Below are 17086 nucleotides of genomic sequence, written 5' to 3' on the forward strand. Positions count from 1 at the left end.
CTTTCCTCTTTGATAAAGCTTATAGTTAGGGCTGGCTCAGGTAGTCCTGAACCATCCCTTAGTTATGCTGCTATAGGCCTAGACTGCCGGGGGATTTCCCATGATGCACTGAGCTCCTCTCTCCTCTACTTTCTCTCCCTCTGTATGCAACCTCATCCCATTATTGCATGTTACTAACACAACTTCTCCCCTTTCTGGTAGTCTTGTGCTTTCTCGTCCCTCTCCTCTCTCCTCCTATCACTTCCTGCAGGTTTTCTGGCTCTGGAGCTGTGGAGTCTGGATCTGTTGCGAGTCATCAGCTGTTCCCCTGTGTTCCTGCTCGACACCCTCTGCTACAATTATTGTTACTAGTCCTATTGTTATTATTGTTATTATAATCATTAACATTACGATCATTATCATTAACACTACAATAAATATCTGTTGGGCTTCTGTAAATAACATCACAGATTACGGTCTAGACCTGCTCTTTTATGAAAAGCGCTCTGAGATAATTCTCAGTTTAGCAAGAATACTAATTTATCCATAGACCCAAGGCAGGTAACAAAAGCAAACATTACAAGTAACAATATACAGACACAAATATACAATGACAATGGTTTTAAAGCAATCATAACCAGCCTGGCAGAAATGCATTCTGAAAGGCAGTTATCGTTATGGAAAGAGCTAAAAATATATCATGGAGTAGGTGGACTAATGAGGTGTGAGCTATTGTACATTATGACCAAAATCTCCAGGGGAAAAAGCAAAAAAAATGTGTGGGGGCCTTCAGTTTGGTTGGACATCATTGGTTAGTCTATAGCTACACGGTCACCTCATTAGATGCTTGATACTGGATATGACTAGCTAATGATACCTTATCATATACAATACTGGGCAATATTATATTATCATATGCTGTAGATGTTATAATATACTATGGCAAGAAACATACCTAATATATGAGCACTTCAGCAGATGCCACACAAATGAGTGGACCAAGAGAAGCAGAGGGTGGACAAAATAAGGCTACAGTATGTGGAGTTGTATTAGACTGCAGCATACGGTCACGCGTTCCTCTTATTTTGTCCAGCCCTCATGCTAATTCACTTTATACATATACTGACTAATTTAACAGTATGTAAATGTAGACTTCTGCACACAATCTAAGACATTAATGAATCATCTGAAAGAACTCATCTCCATTCCTGGTATTGAGAAGACACAAGAAAGTACTTAAACTTGGGGCAGAACAACGAGCTGTAAACACAACATTGACATGTTTTCACCTTACAAAGTTGTTGTGGTGAACGTGTAGCAAACAGCCCATGTACACACCCATCAGACAAAGAGCCACATTAGTAGTCATTTTTGTTTCTTGCCACGCTACAAAACTAAATACATGTTTATTTACTTTTTGCTCAGATTTGGTCTCTACAAATTCCTGAGGGAAATATCTATTCTTTAGCTGCTAAATGTCCCACTAGGTTCACCAGCGACTCGTTAATGTTTTCTGTCTGCTGTATGGTGTTGGACAGATAGCGAACAGTGGGTTTTTAAAACTTTTTAATTGAAAATAGCTGCCTGCTGTGTCTGAAAATAGGAACGCAGTGAGAGCAAACCAAAACAATGGGCTAAAAGATAAAACACTTTGAGGATGACTGCAGAACTGGTGATCATTCACTCTGGGTTCAGTTAGATAAATAAGATAAGATATAGGGAAATTTGTTCAGGATTTTGTCATGCAGTTCTAGGGAAGATAAAATCATACATACTGCATGGTAAAGAAAAAAAAAAGTCAACTACTCAACAACACATAGCTTCCATGTAACCGTTTCTATACCCTAAAATTCCGACATCCTACATTACCTGTATAGGAAAAAATTCTCAAGTCAAGGAGGACAAAATACTTACATATCAGTTGTTTATTTGGCTTACATCACGAAAGAAAAATGCTTATGTGTTTTGGCACAGAGCCTCATAAGAGCGTTTGAAGTACACAGGTTCAATTCAGTAATACACACAAGGGCAGAGTTAATAGACAGCTGGGAGTTGGACCCAATAATTTAGGAACCAATCACTTTTCTGATCTCATGGTTATAGATACAGGGACCAATCACAAGTATATAATAAATCAGATTTAAACCGCATTACATACAATATGAAGCTCTCGAAACACTGTTTTTTACATAACAGTCTATGGTTTCTGGCCTTCACTGATTCACTAGACCGAACACTAGATGGCAATAATGGGACATTTGAATAAACCCAGTTCATTTCCCATTGTAGGATAATCTTGGGGATGATCGTGGGTTTCAAAAGATGACATACAGTGCTTATTTAAAAAGTGTTTTAAGATCAGGTCATCGCTAAGTCCATTCGGTGTCATAGTATTGTGTGTGCACATCCAAAACAGTTATATTTCAGTCATATTTTTCTACATGACAGTGTTTCTTATTGTGGGGTCACCATTTTGATCAAGTTTTACCAGTCAACTAATGACACTATTTCTGGTTTTACAGCTTGAGCCACTGGAAGTTGGCTACAATAATGAGGAGTTAACTAGAATCCCATCATAGATCCCTGCAGCATGGGTTTTCATTCAGTAATAGAAGCATCAGATGATATCATATCATCTATACTGCAGCACTAGACAAATGTATCATACATGATCGGGCCATATAATTGTTTCCCCCTCAGTAACCGTATTCATACTCTTTCACTGTGATAGAGAGTAGTGACGATGAGGAGGAGGAGAAAACACAAGCTGCTCTCTAGTAGTACAAGGTCAGTCAAGATTTAGGTCTCACTGGCTGGTGGGACTTCTTTTGATGTGGTCCAAATAATTGATTTTGTCAGTGCTGTAGGCAGTTTGCCTACCGGCCTACCGCCCTGAGGTGGGTGTCGAGGATGCCATCATCTGCCTGCTCCAGCGATCCCACTCTCACTTGGAAATGAATAGTAATGCTGTGTTCTTCCATTTTTCCAGTGCCTTTAACACCATCTAGCATATACTATTGTTGGGGAAGCTCCAAAAGATGCAGGTAGATACATCCACAGCCTCCTGGCTTATTGACTACCTGACCGACAGAATACAGTTTGTGAGACTGAGGGGAAGTGTGTCTGAGTAGGTGGTTAGCAGCACAGGCGCGCCACAGGGGACTGTTCTCTCGCCATCTTTACCCTATACCCCTCAGACTTATGGTACAACTGTATCTGAGTCCTGTCATCATCTACATGTGGGGAGAAGAGGTGGAGGTGGTGGAGGGCTACAGATACCTGGGTGTTCACCTTGACATTGGACTGGACTGGAAGTGTAACACTGAGGCTGTCTACAGGAAGGGACAGAGCAGACTCTACTTCTCATTTATTGTGTGCAGCAATAGTCTTTTGTTGCAAGTGCAATTTTTTGCAGCCATCTAAATCAAAGCCAGACACTAAGAAGCTGAACAGGCTGATTTAGAGTGCTGGCTCTGTGCTGTAGACTATCCTAGAGCCTCTTGAGTTGGTTGTGGAGGGAAGGATGTTGCACAAACTGCTCATAATTATGGATAACACTTCACATCCTCTGCAGGATCTACTGGTCGGACAACAAAGCCTCTTTAGTCGGAGACTCCTGCAGCTCCATAGTAATAAGGACCGCTACAGGAAGTCATTCCTGCACCCTGCAATTAAAATATACAATGAATCCCCTCTGGGCAGGGAGTGGAGACTTATTTCTCCTGAATCCACTATGCACAATCTACACTCATCTGCACTGATAATCGGATAGACATATCTTCATGCCTTTTTTAGAGTGGTTTGAATGAATATATATTTGTAAATGTGTGTTAATTTCTTTTTATTGCTTGTTTCTGGTTTAACTATCTCATGCGTGTTTTTGAGTAAGTTGTGTAGGCCTTGAAACTGTGATTTCATTTTAATTTTATGTAAACCTCTGCTGCGACACTACAATTTCCCTTCAGAAAATGAATGAATAAAGTATGTATGAGCTATGCATGAATTAATAGTCTACTTAGCAACAACAACACTGCAAGTAGCTTTCTGTGTATATGAATGATTGTGCAGTTAAGCCTCTCACACTCAAATATTTTACTCCAAACTGAGAGTCTTCACCTGTTCCTGCACAGCTCTACCAGCTCACTCCAGCCATGAGATGCTGAAATTAAGCAAAAACCTGTAATCACTAGTTTCAGATAGATTATTATCATATCCTGTATATAACACTTAAATTGCATATATTACATACATTTCTTTTATTGCTGCATGTTCAAAGTTGTCACGTCCAATTTGACAAAAAAAAGCTTTCATTTACCAATGATCTCACAATTGTAATGCTCTTTTTAATAATCCTCTTCCAACCTCCAGCCATTTGTGAAAGTCTTGAATAGCTTTTCCCAGCGGAGATTCCTGTTGCAGACATTTCCTGATGCTGTCCATGTTGACAGTGGAACCACCCAGTTCTGGAGAAAAAAAAAAGACAAGGAAGAAGTGGACAGGAAAAGGAAAGATGTGAATGGAAAGGAAAGAAAGCAGAGAAGAGGAGAAAATAGAAAAAAGAAAGTAAAGAAAAAAGAAAACTAAAGGACAGACAGCAAAGGAAAGAAAGAGCAGGAAAACATGACAACAAAGACCAAATGAGAAGTGAGAACATCTTGGTGTATTTAACTTCATTGTCACATTTTGTGACAATTCCTACTCAGTAGGAACACAGTGTTTAATAGCTAACATATCTTCAAAAACTCGAGAAAGGAGAAGAAATTATTCATAATCTCTTCAAAACTGTGAGAATTAAACAATCACCCCTCTTGGTGCCTCAGAGGGAGCTACAAGGTCAAGATCAAGGCTTTCAACCTGCAGCAGCTTCCTAAAGGAGTGACAAGAGAAAAACTGAAGAAATGAGAGAAAGAGAGTCAGACAGAAAAATCTAAATTAAATATTGAAATGGGTTAATTCGTCCTTCTCAACAATCCCAGCTTCTGCCCCTTCATCTCATTTCCACTTTCCTCTAGAGCTGCTCACAGATCATCCCATTAGCATAAAGCCCATTAATATGATAATTATCTGAGCTGCGCTTTAGCAAAGTGAGCGTTCATTGACGAGATTAGCAGTAATTATGAGTTGTTAAAGACAACAGGAGCTACAGATTCATGAGGAGAAAAGCTTTTTACATCTACTCAATATTAAACCTTTATGTAAATAATTATTTATTTTTAATTTTCCTTTTTCTCCTTTAATTATAATATTTGTTCATTTTATAATATTTTAATGATTTTTTTTCATTTCAGTTTTGATTATTTCATTGTTATTTTTCTTTCCTTGGTCTTTGACTGTTTATCATATTGTTTTGCATTCCAATTGTTGTCACCTGTGACCTATGATTTTTTTCATTGTGTTCAGAATTCTAGGGCTGCAAAAATTATTTTCAAAAAAGTTGATTAATTAATTGCCAAGCGACTCATCAATTAACTGACTAATCGACTAAAGGTTTGTCCACCTATGCACGTCTATTGTTTGGAGATATATTTGTTAGTGTTGTGCCTGATCAAGCTCAAATGTTGCACAGCAACGTCATTGTGGGAGCAAATAAAAGTATACATTCTGCTTTTGCAACACCTCAAATACTATATATGTAATGTATAAAAAATAGAATATATGTATATGTATAAGAATAAATGGATTTAAACTTTCTTTATGACTAACTAAAAATTTTGCTGACCGTTGCCACATCTTGACCCCACTCCAATAACCAGCAGGTCGCAGTCATAGAGCCCCGCTGATGGCCTGGATAATGGGTCCTTATTTTACTGCTCTGGTCCAGACACTGATAACCTTCCTCTGGTGTTATTTTAGTTGTGTTGCTGTGCCAGGATGGAAAATACTTCTCAATCAACAGCATTTAGACTTTGAGATCTCGGATTGTAAAAACAAAAACAATAACACAGTGTTATGGTGTGGAACTTGATGTTCATAGAAACTATTGAAGTGTTGATAAATTATAAATAAACATATTGAAAACGAGCAAATGACATTTTATCCACCATGTTAATGTATGGCACTGAATTGCTATGTATTGGTTAGACAGAAAGACAGACATAGGGGAAATTATCCATCCATCATCAACCGCTTATCCTGCGTTGGAGCCAGTCCCAGCTGACATAAGGCGAAAGGCAGGGTACACCAGTCCATCGCAGGCCACACAGACATTGTCACCAATCAACCTAGTCTTTGGATGGTGGGAGGGACCCACGCAGACAGGAGGAGAACAAGCAAACTCCACACAGAAAGTAAAACTCCAACTGGGGTTTGAACCCACGACTTTCTTGCTGTGAGGTGACAGTACTAACCACCGCTCCACTGCTTCTATATGAGTTAGAAAGTAATGGCGGGGTGACATCTTGTGGCGAATATCAAGTTGCTATGATTATGTTAACTAAACAGGTGCCTTGCAGTCTTGGTAAAAAGGCCTTAATGGTGTCTGAAACTCACTTTCAGAATTGTAAAACCCATTTTATTGGTGAAAATGCTAAACAAGGGAGATTTGACTGCTTTATTGACATCGAGACCACATTGGACCAGGTCCAGATCAAAAAACATTATACCTAGACCTGTCAAATGTGGACTAGATTGTCCCAGAGAAGCCAGGTTCTCTTTAAAACAGTGTGAAACTTTATTGTATTTGTAAAAATGTAAAAAGGGCAATGTCAGTGTTTGTTTTATAGACACTTAAGAGACCTAAACATGCTTTCTGCACGTATTTGGTCCTGAATTGCTGCACTTATGGCGGCTTACGTGATCGTGAAACAGCAGGAGCAGCTGTCTTCTTATTGAAAGCAGTGGGAAACTGTAGCCTAGAAGAGACGCGTTCCGTTGCTGCCATAAACATAGGAATTACGATAATGCAGCAAGGATGACGACCGAACGACGTTACTATGAAAGCGCATGACTGATGTGTATGATATTTCATCTTCATTCTGGCGTTTCAGTGTTTGGCTTTCATTATCAAGAAAAGCAGCTTAAATACACATTTTAATCTTAAAACCATCTACCACATTCAACTGACCACACAACCCATGTTTACAATTTCAGTTCCTACTAATGTTTCCACTGCTAAATTTACTTTAAACCTTGGAGTAAGGAGCTTGCGAGGAGTCCCTGAACGCAGCACGGTCCTCTGTCGGCGATAGGCGGTAGTGCAGCCGCGGCTCCGCGCTGGGACTGGTCCTTTCGCAGCCATTTTCTGTCCAACCAAACAGCCGTCTCAGGAAGGTAACCAACCAGGGCTTCATTGCAGGTTTGTGCCTGGCTCCGGCCAATGATTGCTAACCGATTTCTCGTTAGCTCGAATGGAAATGTCCGTCTCTGTCTGATTTTTTATTTGTTGTCTGAGTGAATGAGGGCTGCTCATCAGGAAGTATCCAGCGGGCGAAACTTTAAAATTACTATTTAACATTTCGGCCCTGACCACGTCTTGCTCTGCTACGTACGACAAAGAACAGGCCAACACAGTCTCTGCAGGCGCCAGTGGCAGTGGATTCACAATGAAAATGTATTCAAGGGGCACTATGTACCTGAATAGGTTAACTACAGAAGGTAACATCCCGCTGGACAGCCTCTCTTTAATATGCTGAGCTCATTAGTTTTGTTAAGAACAGCGAACTGGCGATCTAACGTGAACTCCATTCCGTGGGTTAACACGAGCTAACGTTAGCTAAAGATATCACAAAGCTACCCGCGTCTAACATCTGCTAGTTAGCATAACGTTACGATAATTTAGCTAAACGCAGATCAATGTATCTAACTTAGCGTCTGGCTAACGTAAACGGACCTCACCGCGGGTTTACAGCCGTCTTAACTAGCACGTTTTCCCATTTACGTTACAGTGCTAACCGCACTAACATAACTAACTAGCTCGCAGTCGGGTCAAATCCGAAATTTGTCGTCAGAATGTGTCCCGCCGAGCCCGCAAACACTCATACAACGCTGCGTGAAGGGGGGTCGTATAACCCGCTTTTTTGCCAAGTCAGGGAGCTAATGAGTAACGTTCACTTAGGGAGGTAAGATGCGGTAACTTAGCTAACGTTACGTTAGGGCGCAAGAAAAAGCAAAACACACATTTGGTTCTATTGAACAGAAAAGCTGACTTCTGAACTAAACTCTAAACAATTATACAGTTAGCCATACAACCAGGATTTAGGAGAGCACAACCACTGTCCCAACCTGCGAGGAATTCCCAGCAGCAATGACTGGACCAATACTCTGCTAATCTGTTGATTATTTTCTCCCTTAATTGTCTAATATTTTTTGTATAAAATGTCAGAAAATAGTGGAGGGGAAACATTATAATTTCTCTAAATCTATAGTGATGTATTCAAATAGCTTTGTGTAGGTACTCAGTTAACTGTAATTGATGACTAAGGAATGCAACAAATCCCCACATTGGAGAAGCTCACAATTGCTGTAGGACTGAGTGATAGTGATTGGATCTGACTGATTTTGTCCATGTGATTTTTTTTATTTTTTTTTTCCAGCTGACAGCTGTTCAACAGCAAAGAATAGGGTCCTTTATAACTGTCAAGAACATATTCTATAATTTCCCCCAGTAAACTGACCAGTATGTATTTCCACCGACATAGCTGTGTGCAGATTGACAGCAAATTAACACTTCTGGAGGTAGTTTTACTGATTGGAGACTCAGTGCATCTTGTGTGCATTTACACCTGTATGTTCATGTGGTCAAGTACTTTCCGATTGCAGTCTGATCACCCAAAACGCAAGGCCATGTTTATCTCATTGGTTCTGGTTTTAATGTGATATCCTTGCTCAGTGATCCAGGTGCACAGGACACAAAGACATATCTAGACCTCGAGATTACACTTTTATTCCAGCTCCTTGGATATGAATATTTTCTGGTTTTCTCGCCCATCATCTTGGGCTTTTGGAAACACTGATTGGCATTTAGCACTACCTTGGGACATTTTATAGACCAAACAACTAATCAATAAATTGAGAAAATAACCGTCAATGAAAGTAGTTGTCCCCGCGACAGGGAGTACACAGGATGGATGGAAAGTAGTTGTTTGTTGCAGCTCTATACAGCACTGGATCAGCTGAGGAATTTAAGAAATCTAAGGATATTGTGGGAGTAGCTTGCCATCCACCCACATGTGTTACTTTCAGTACTTTAATTAGTTCTCCCTGTTTTAAAAGATGTAGGTCAGACTTTTCAGATTGTTGAATCTACTGTGTAGCTGTCATTTATTTCATTTTACGGTTCTGAGGTTAGTTAACCAACACGTCATGGAATTCCAGAAGAGATTGTCTGCTCCTTGATAATTGTGGAGGAAGCTTGATGAATGACTCAAGTCAAACGAAGTGTTATTGCTTTAGCTTCAGGTGTTTTAATGAGATGTGTGCATGTGTTGCAGATGGACGGAGACAGCTCGACCACCGACGCCTCCCAGCTGGGCATCACTGGAGAGTACATGCCATCCGGCCACTACGTTCTCCAGCCTCAAGATGGTGTGTAGATTGTCAGAAAACAAGCGTGAGGGTTGTGTTTCTGCTCAGGCCACACAGAGCTGATTCATTCTCTGTGTGTGTTTGTCCGTAGACGATGCAGATGCAGATCTGAATGACCATGATGACGGCGGTATCAAAGAGAACTTCAGGGAGCAGGACATTTATCTCCCTATAGCCAACGTGGCTCGCATCATGAAGAACGCTGTTCCTCAGACTGGAAAGGTTAGTGAGAGAGGAGCACGAGTGATCAGGGTTTTCCCTGGATAGAGAATTATGAGGCGGCTGCCTCTGGCAAATTTCATCCCACCTCTGACCGGTGTCCTCATGGCAAACACTATTTTCTAGCAAGCGTTGCACTCTTTGGATTTCTGTCATTTGTAACTGTAATGTTGACCTCACAGCACTTTATAAGAATGGAGAGCTGAGCTGACAGACAGCTGGTGTTAAGGGAGCCCTTCTTCAGATGTTCAAAGGTACCGACATGCGGAAAAAACACTGCAGGGAACAGAGCGTAGGCTGCTCTATACCATAGTTTATTTGTTTGGGCCTAGGGGTGCAACAACTAATCGACATAGTCGACAAAAATTGATTATTAAATTTGTTGCCAATGAATTTAATAATCGATTCGTTCATGACGTCATCGGTCCGTAACGACACCGTCATCTTAACGGAGTCAAGTGATGTGAACAGTAAAGTGATGTGCAGTAACACCTTCACAACCTTAAACCTCCAAAGTGTGGGAGCATTCCACTCTTCACTCAGTGAAAAAGGTTGTTAACTGCAGCGTCTGCAAGCTGAGCTTTCCTGGAAACACCGGAGCATCTGAAGAGGAAGCACGTCATGTTGTTGCTCTGTGGATGATGAAGACTCGTCTCAGTAAGCTAGTTAGCGAGCTAGCTTCACGTTAAAGCCGTGTTAACTTAACGTTATGTGCTGTAACATTTTCTATACAGTTCCTCTTAGTCAATTTGATTGATTGATAATGGCGCTGAGAGTAGCGCGTAATGATGCACAATGTCCGTCTTCACATTCCAGATATGCCCTGACTTTACAATTATAAACAATGCATCGCTCATGGTGAAGTTCCCAGCTGGAGAAGATGTTGCTGCCGAGTACACAAGATTAGACGACACCAGACAATTTCATACTTTCTAAAGAAGAGAAAACAGTTCTCCTGTCTGTGCGAGAGGCGGCGGCTAATCCGCCCCAAACTCCATTAAAAAATCAGAGTTTTGTGAGTTGTTGAGTATGGGGAAAATATATAAACGTTGTGAAACGCTGTCTACTACAAAATTATTATTATTGACCCCCCCCCCCCCCTGTAAATTCGGCAAATGTAATGCATGACGTTATTCCCTTCTTTGTATACAGTGTCAGTTTGTCCCGGTGTGTTACAGTACTGCCGTGTAAACTGCTCCGTTACTAAACACATCGGCTGCTGATATCAGAACTTGATTTCAGTGGGACTTTCTTTTGCTGCAGCAGAAACATTTATTAAAAAATGTATTTTTGAAAGCAGTATTTATTTTATTTTCGTGACTGTTAATTAGCACATGCCTAAAACAACCTCAAGTTTAATTTAAAAGCTGATAGCTAAATAAGACGCATTGTGTAATTTTGTGATTCATTGTCTGAATAGTCGATTTATTTGTTTCAATAATCGATAGATTAATCGACTATCAAAATAGTGGTTAGTTGCAGCCCTATTTGGGCCTCATGGTGGACATTTTGTGTCAATTGATAATATTAACAATTTATTTAGGAGGCGGTTTTCATTTGCTGACCACCCTGAACATTTTAGGAAGATTTGTGTATTTATGGGGAAGTGAGGAAAAAATGTATTTATACAGGTAATGTATTATAAATTATTAATTCTAAAATTCCGATATATTTTTAGATACTGAAGTTTTGATTTCCATGAACTGTAAGCCGTAATCATCAAGATTTAGTAAAAAGGCTTTAAATATTACACTTTGTGTAATGAATCTAGAATATATGAAAGTTTCACATTTTTAATAAAATTAAGGAAGAAAATGAACTTTTCCACAATGTTCTATTTTATTGAGATGCACCTGGAAGTTATATAAAAATCGTCAGTCTATTGTGGCAGCCCGCTAGTTACACGTGGAACTAAACTACGATATAAAGCAGCCTAAGCTCTGCTTCCTCCTGTATATTTTCTGCATGTCAGTACCTTTGAACATCTGAAGAAGGGCTCTAACACCAGCTGTCCGTCAGCTCAGCTCTCTATGCTTATAATGAACATACTAATCATTGCGAGAAACTCCATTTCTTGATTTAGATCAATTAATCAATGGAGAGGGCTGCATGATTTCCTGTGTGATGTAATCATGCACTGTTTTCTTATTTTTGTGATCCAATTTTAATTTATATTTAAAATAAACAAAACAGTATATGCAGAGCAGTTACAGATTAAAAGTCAAAGAACAAAAAGAGAATGCAAATATAAAATATTATTGCACCGGTGGTCAGTCTCTGGTGGTTTTGCTTCATCTCCTCCATTTGTATGCCTGTATAGAGATAAATGGCATCACACAGCTGTGTGTGTCTCTGGGCTGTGCCATCACCCGAGTGTAGTGCACATTTACGTTCTAAGGTTGTTTGGTCAGGCAAAATTGAATCACATATTTTCAGTTCTCCTGCAGTTATTGGTGTAGACACAAACACATATTTATTGCACAGGGCTATGTATCTTGAGACTACATTCTTCCTTTCTGTAATTTCTTTTCTGTTTCCAACAGATTGCGAAAGACGCCAAGGAGTGTGTGCAGGAGTGTGTGAGCGAGTTCATCAGCTTCATCACATCAGAGGCGAGTGAGCGCTGCCACCAGGAAAAGAGGAAGACCATCAACGGGGAGGACATCCTGTTTGCCATGTCCACGCTGGGCTTTGACATGTATGTGGAGCCTCTGAAGCTTTACCTGCAGAAGTTCAGAGAGGTGAGACACAAACTGGGGTCCAAGTGGCCACATAAACATGAACTACAATAGTAGTTACGTTACGTAAAATGTAACAATAAGTAGATGAAGCTGTTTTATTATTTCAATTTCCATTCTGTGTAGCAGTGCCTGTTTTATTTAATAAGTGAATCTTAAATTCTGATCTTCTTGTTATGTTTGTATTATGGTTTACTGCTCTGATGTGTTTGCAAGTTTGGCAGAAACACTCTTTCATCAGAGAGGGTTTAGTTTAGTGTTGCCAGATTGATTCCAGTTTAACATTTGCTAAAAAGTCACCTAGTGTTCATTAAATCTGGTCCAATAATGCAGTATGAAGTTGATACAAAATAAATACTAATCCAAATAATTTTAACCACCCAATTAGTCTGTCCACAATTGTTTGCCCATTGTGATTAAAATCAGCCCAGCTGGGCAGAAAAACTGGCAACAGACAGCATGAAGCAGCTGGTTGGCCAGATGAGGAAACTTGAGCGAGAACACCAGTAAAGTCACAAGTTGTGTTGAACGGTCTAAAATGCTTAAAATACAATTGCTTTGGTAATAATTTCATTACCCTGAACCATATTATGCTATTACGTTGTGCTCACATGTTTAATATTTTCTGCTTCTGTTGTTTCCCCCAGGCCATGAAGGGGGAGAAGGGGATCCCAGGGGTGTCTGTGGGAGAAGGCCTGGGAGAGGATCTCGCAGACGATAGCTTCAGTAAGCAGAAATGGTTCATTTATGAAGAAGACTTTAGAATTTATCCTCACGGTTGCTTTGATTCTTGCCCTTTGACATGCATTTCTTGTGTGTCTGTGACAGTGTTTTCAATCTGCACTTTATGTTCGGAATTGAGTCATTAAAATACACTTTTCTTCCCCCCTCAGCAAATCCACTGCCAGCTGGGATTATCACAGCAGATGGTCAGCAGCAGAACGTCATGGTGTACACCACCTCATATCAACAGGTAAATACACACTGACGCAACAGCGGGTCACAGGTTGCATTTTTTGTTTGCATCACTACTTTCAAAGTTCCTATATTGATCTGAATGGGATAATAAATAAATTAAACAATAATACATACCATCTCCAACTAATCTCCGTGGCTGTGTTGCAGATTCCCACTGTACAACAGATCCAGTTTTCATGACAAGGCCTTAACCAAAGCCTGAACACAGCGGCTCCAGACCAGCCTCATGGCCGCCAGATGACCTCTGTCCCTGCCACAGGGTAAAGGTTATCAGACGGACAGGGAGAAGTGGGGGGGGGGAGGGGGGCCTTTGCAGAAACCCTCATGTACAGAGAAATCACTACCTGTTCAGTAGAAAGTGTAGATTCTAGTTGTGAGGCACCAAATGTTTTGGAGTGCATCCAAACCAGCTGGGAAATTGAGGCTTTATTTTAAAGGCTAGTCTAATTACCTTATTTAGTGGTTGAATTCTTTTCGTGTGTGTATTGATGTGTTTGCTTTTATGCAATTCCTTCTTTGGGCCAGGGGTTGGGTTGGGGAACGGGGGGGGAAGAGTTGTAGATGCTTATTTTTGAACGCCTTCTCCATTTGAACCAAGAGAGAAGCTAAGTTGATACTGTCACATCAGATCATGTATCTCTTTTGTAAGTTCACACAATTTACCATGTGCTTTAATGTTAATGTAAATCCTTTGAATAAAAATTTGAAAGTGATGTTTAAAACCATTTTCATTTATCACATAAAACAATCCTCTTTGCATAAAGCTTAAGCTTTAGTTTTCCTCTGTATAAAAGAAGTAGATGTCACCCGTTGGTTTGTGGACTGCCATTTTGAAGCTTTGAGTTTGGCCGATAGGCCGCCGCCATGTTGAGTTTATGCAACCAGGAAGTGCCTGGACGTAACCATATTTAGAGGAGATTGGAGCTAACGGCCGTTTGTGGAGCTAGCTAGCTTGCTTAGCTAGGTGCATCTGTAATTCACGTTAACTCATTTTAACAGGGCTGACAATTTTGTCTAGCTTGAAACTAAATGTACTCACCAGAAAAAGTGAACAGCCAACTCCTAACACACTTTTTCTACTGCGCTGGTTGAATTTACAGTGCCGTGGGTACGAGTCACTCTAGCCCGATTGATATGATACATGGACCTGACGTCAGGTCTTTTGATGTATGTCAACAAAGCATGCGAGAAGAGAGTACTTCTGTTTACAAGTATTTACTTCAGCATGGTGTGAATCTGAAGGAACGCACCGTGTTCAGTGTGTTGGGGTCTCCCAGCTACAGTGACGCGCCATTTCATGTAGCTAACACTAAAAGTAGCAATGTCTCACCTTTTACATCAAAGGTAAGCGAATTATGTCTGCAAATGATTCCTATATATATTTCTTAGATATGAGTCTTTAGAGACGCCCCTCTTGTACCAAAACTTTAGCCATAAATGGGAAGATAAGAAAATAATGCTGTCTTAGAAGGTGTCTAACAGGACAGCGAGGCATCGAGTGCTGTTCTTCTTTTCCTGTCTCGTAAAATGTCTTTAAACAGACCCCATAACGGCCAGTTTTGATGCTGCCGATTACCCTCAATCTGTGTGCCTGTGGTGGTTATCAGTTAATTTGTGGTGATGGGGTTGTAATCAGAACTGAGATTTGATAAGTGGAACTGGAATCAATAGAATTGAAACGATACCCAACCCTAGTCTTCGTACTGTAGAGGGAACTGGGAAGTTTCCTACTTCTATGAAAGAAAAGCCAACTCAAACTGCTCTCCAACTTAAATGGCCATATTCAAAAGGGCTCTGGAGAAAGAAATGCTATGTCCTAGTGCATAATCAGTGCAATGGGACATTCTGGAACAGGTGTACTTTTAGCATCATGCTAATTAAACTTGTGACAAAACAATATTGTTTCTGCATGATAAAGCATGAATGTAAAAAAATCCTGTCTCATAGTAATTTAAACTGCTGTGCAGTGTTTTTGATGCCAAATGAGCCTTCAAACTCATGGATGTATGGTTTTTACCCAAAATGGACTTTCTGGTTCATATTTTGTTTTCCCTTCTAACATTCTAGCAGCACGCCAATACCAATGCAGCCATTCCCCTCAGGTTAGCAGTTCATATAGATGTGGGAGTAGAATTGTCATTTTCTATATATACTGATGAACAAAACAGGTTCTGCAGTGTACACAATAGAAACGGGTACAATGACAAAGAAGAAAGTAAAATACCGAGACACTTAATTAATAGCCTGAGTTTTTATTTGTTAAAATCACTGAACTGACCCTGCCTATATTTGGGACAAGCATCCATATGGATCAGGCTTTAATTCCTTTCGCACAAAATGCTCGCTCAGCAAAGATGTGAAATAAGCTACTATCAAACAGTTTATTTCAACCAGTAACTGATCTAATGAAGTTAAGCATGTCCCTACTGACACAAGTTTAAACATTTATATTTGTATTCATGCAGTTTAGAACTAGCTAAAGCAATGAATATTGGATTCCTTTGATTCAATTTATGGGCAACATGCTGAGAATGCAGCAACATGGATGGGAGAAAGAGACTTGCATTGATGCTGGATTTGAAACTGATGATGGATGACTACTTGAAACAGTAGTTCAATCAATTTCTTGTAACTGATGGACAGCAGTGGTTTATCTGTGATTTTACCTGATTAACCGTTGGCATTGCTGTTGAGTTTAAAATTACTGCACCATGTGAATCACAAACAATCCAGTATAGCTCATGTGTATACAGGTGCTGGTCATATACTTAGAATATCATCAAAAAGTTGATTTATATCAGTAATTCCATTCAAAAAGTGAAACTTGGATATTATATTCATTCATTACACACAGACTGATATATTTCAAATGTTTATTTCATTTAATTGTGATGATTAAAACTGACAACTAATGAAAATCCCAAATTCAGTATCTCTGAAAATTAGAATATTACTTAAGACCAATACAAAAAAAGGATTTTTAGAAATGTTGGCCAACTGAAAAGTATGAACATGAAAAGTATGAGCATGTACTGCACTCAATACTCCTTTTGGGGGGGCTCCTTTTGCCTGAATTACTGCAGCAATGCGGCGTGGCATGGAGTCGATCAGTCTGTGGCACTGCTCAGGTGTTATGAGAGCCCAGGTTGCTCTGATAGTGGCCTTCAGCTCTTCTGCATTGTTGGGTCTGGCGTATCGCATCTTCCTCTTCACAATACCCCATAGATTTTCTAAAGGGTTAAGGTCAGGCCAGTTTGCTGGCCAATTAAGAAGAGGGATACCATGGTCCTTAAACCAGGTAGTGGTAGCTTTGGCACTGTGTGCAGGTGCCAAGTCCTGTTGGAAAATGAAATCTGCATCTCCATTAAGTTGGTCAGCAGCAGGAAGCATGAAGTGCTCTAAAACTTCCTGGTAGACGGCTGCGTTGACCTTGGACCACAGAAAACACAGTGGACAAACACCAGCAGATGACATGGCACCCCAAACCATCACTGACTGTGGAAACTTTACACTTGACTTCAAGCAACGTGGATTCTGTGCCTTGCCTCTTGATTTCCAAAGGACATGCAAAATTGACTTTCATCAGAGATCATAACTTTGGACCACTCAGAAGCAGTCCAGTCCTTTTTATCTTTAGCCCAGACGTAACG

General features: G+C 40.1%; 2 protein-coding genes across 2 annotated transcripts in view; both read left to right on the plus strand.

Annotated features, from left to right (window-relative positions):
- The window catches only part of net1 (neuroepithelial cell transforming 1), a 202451-nt gene that overhangs the window by 36075 nt on the left and 149290 nt on the right, over window positions 1-17086 (plus strand). The gene's annotated exons all lie outside the window — the stretch shown is intronic.
- Window positions 7912-14149, plus strand: nfyba (nuclear transcription factor Y, beta a). Its single transcript, XM_046071631.1, has 8 exons — window positions 7912-8036; window positions 8616-8652; window positions 9408-9501; window positions 9593-9723; window positions 12264-12461; window positions 13106-13184; window positions 13352-13431; window positions 13584-14149. Exons 1-8 carry the CDS (start codon window positions 7927-7929, stop codon window positions 13614-13616), a joined length of 762 nt encoding a protein of 253 aa, XP_045927587.1. The 5' UTR covers window positions 7912-7926; the 3' UTR covers window positions 13617-14149.

Source organism: Micropterus dolomieu, linkage group LG16 (genome assembly GCF_021292245.1).
Source record: "Micropterus dolomieu isolate WLL.071019.BEF.003 ecotype Adirondacks linkage group LG16, ASM2129224v1, whole genome shotgun sequence".
NCBI classification, from domain to species: Eukaryota; Metazoa; Chordata; class Actinopteri; order Centrarchiformes; family Centrarchidae; genus Micropterus; species Micropterus dolomieu.

Excerpts from the sequence above, each read along its gene's own strand:
- nfyba (XM_046071631.1), top strand. The coding sequence starts at position 7,927 with ATGTGTCCCGCCGAGCCCGCAAACACTCATACAACGCTGCGTGAAGGG. Across the intron at positions 9,502-9,592 it reads CGTTCTCCAGCCTCAAGATG|ACGATGCAGATGCAGATCTG; the intron begins GTGTGTAGATTG and ends GTTTGTCCGTAG. Across the intron at positions 13,185-13,351 it reads TCTCGCAGACGATAGCTTCA|CAAATCCACTGCCAGCTGGG; the intron begins GTAAGCAGAAAT and ends TTCCCCCCTCAG.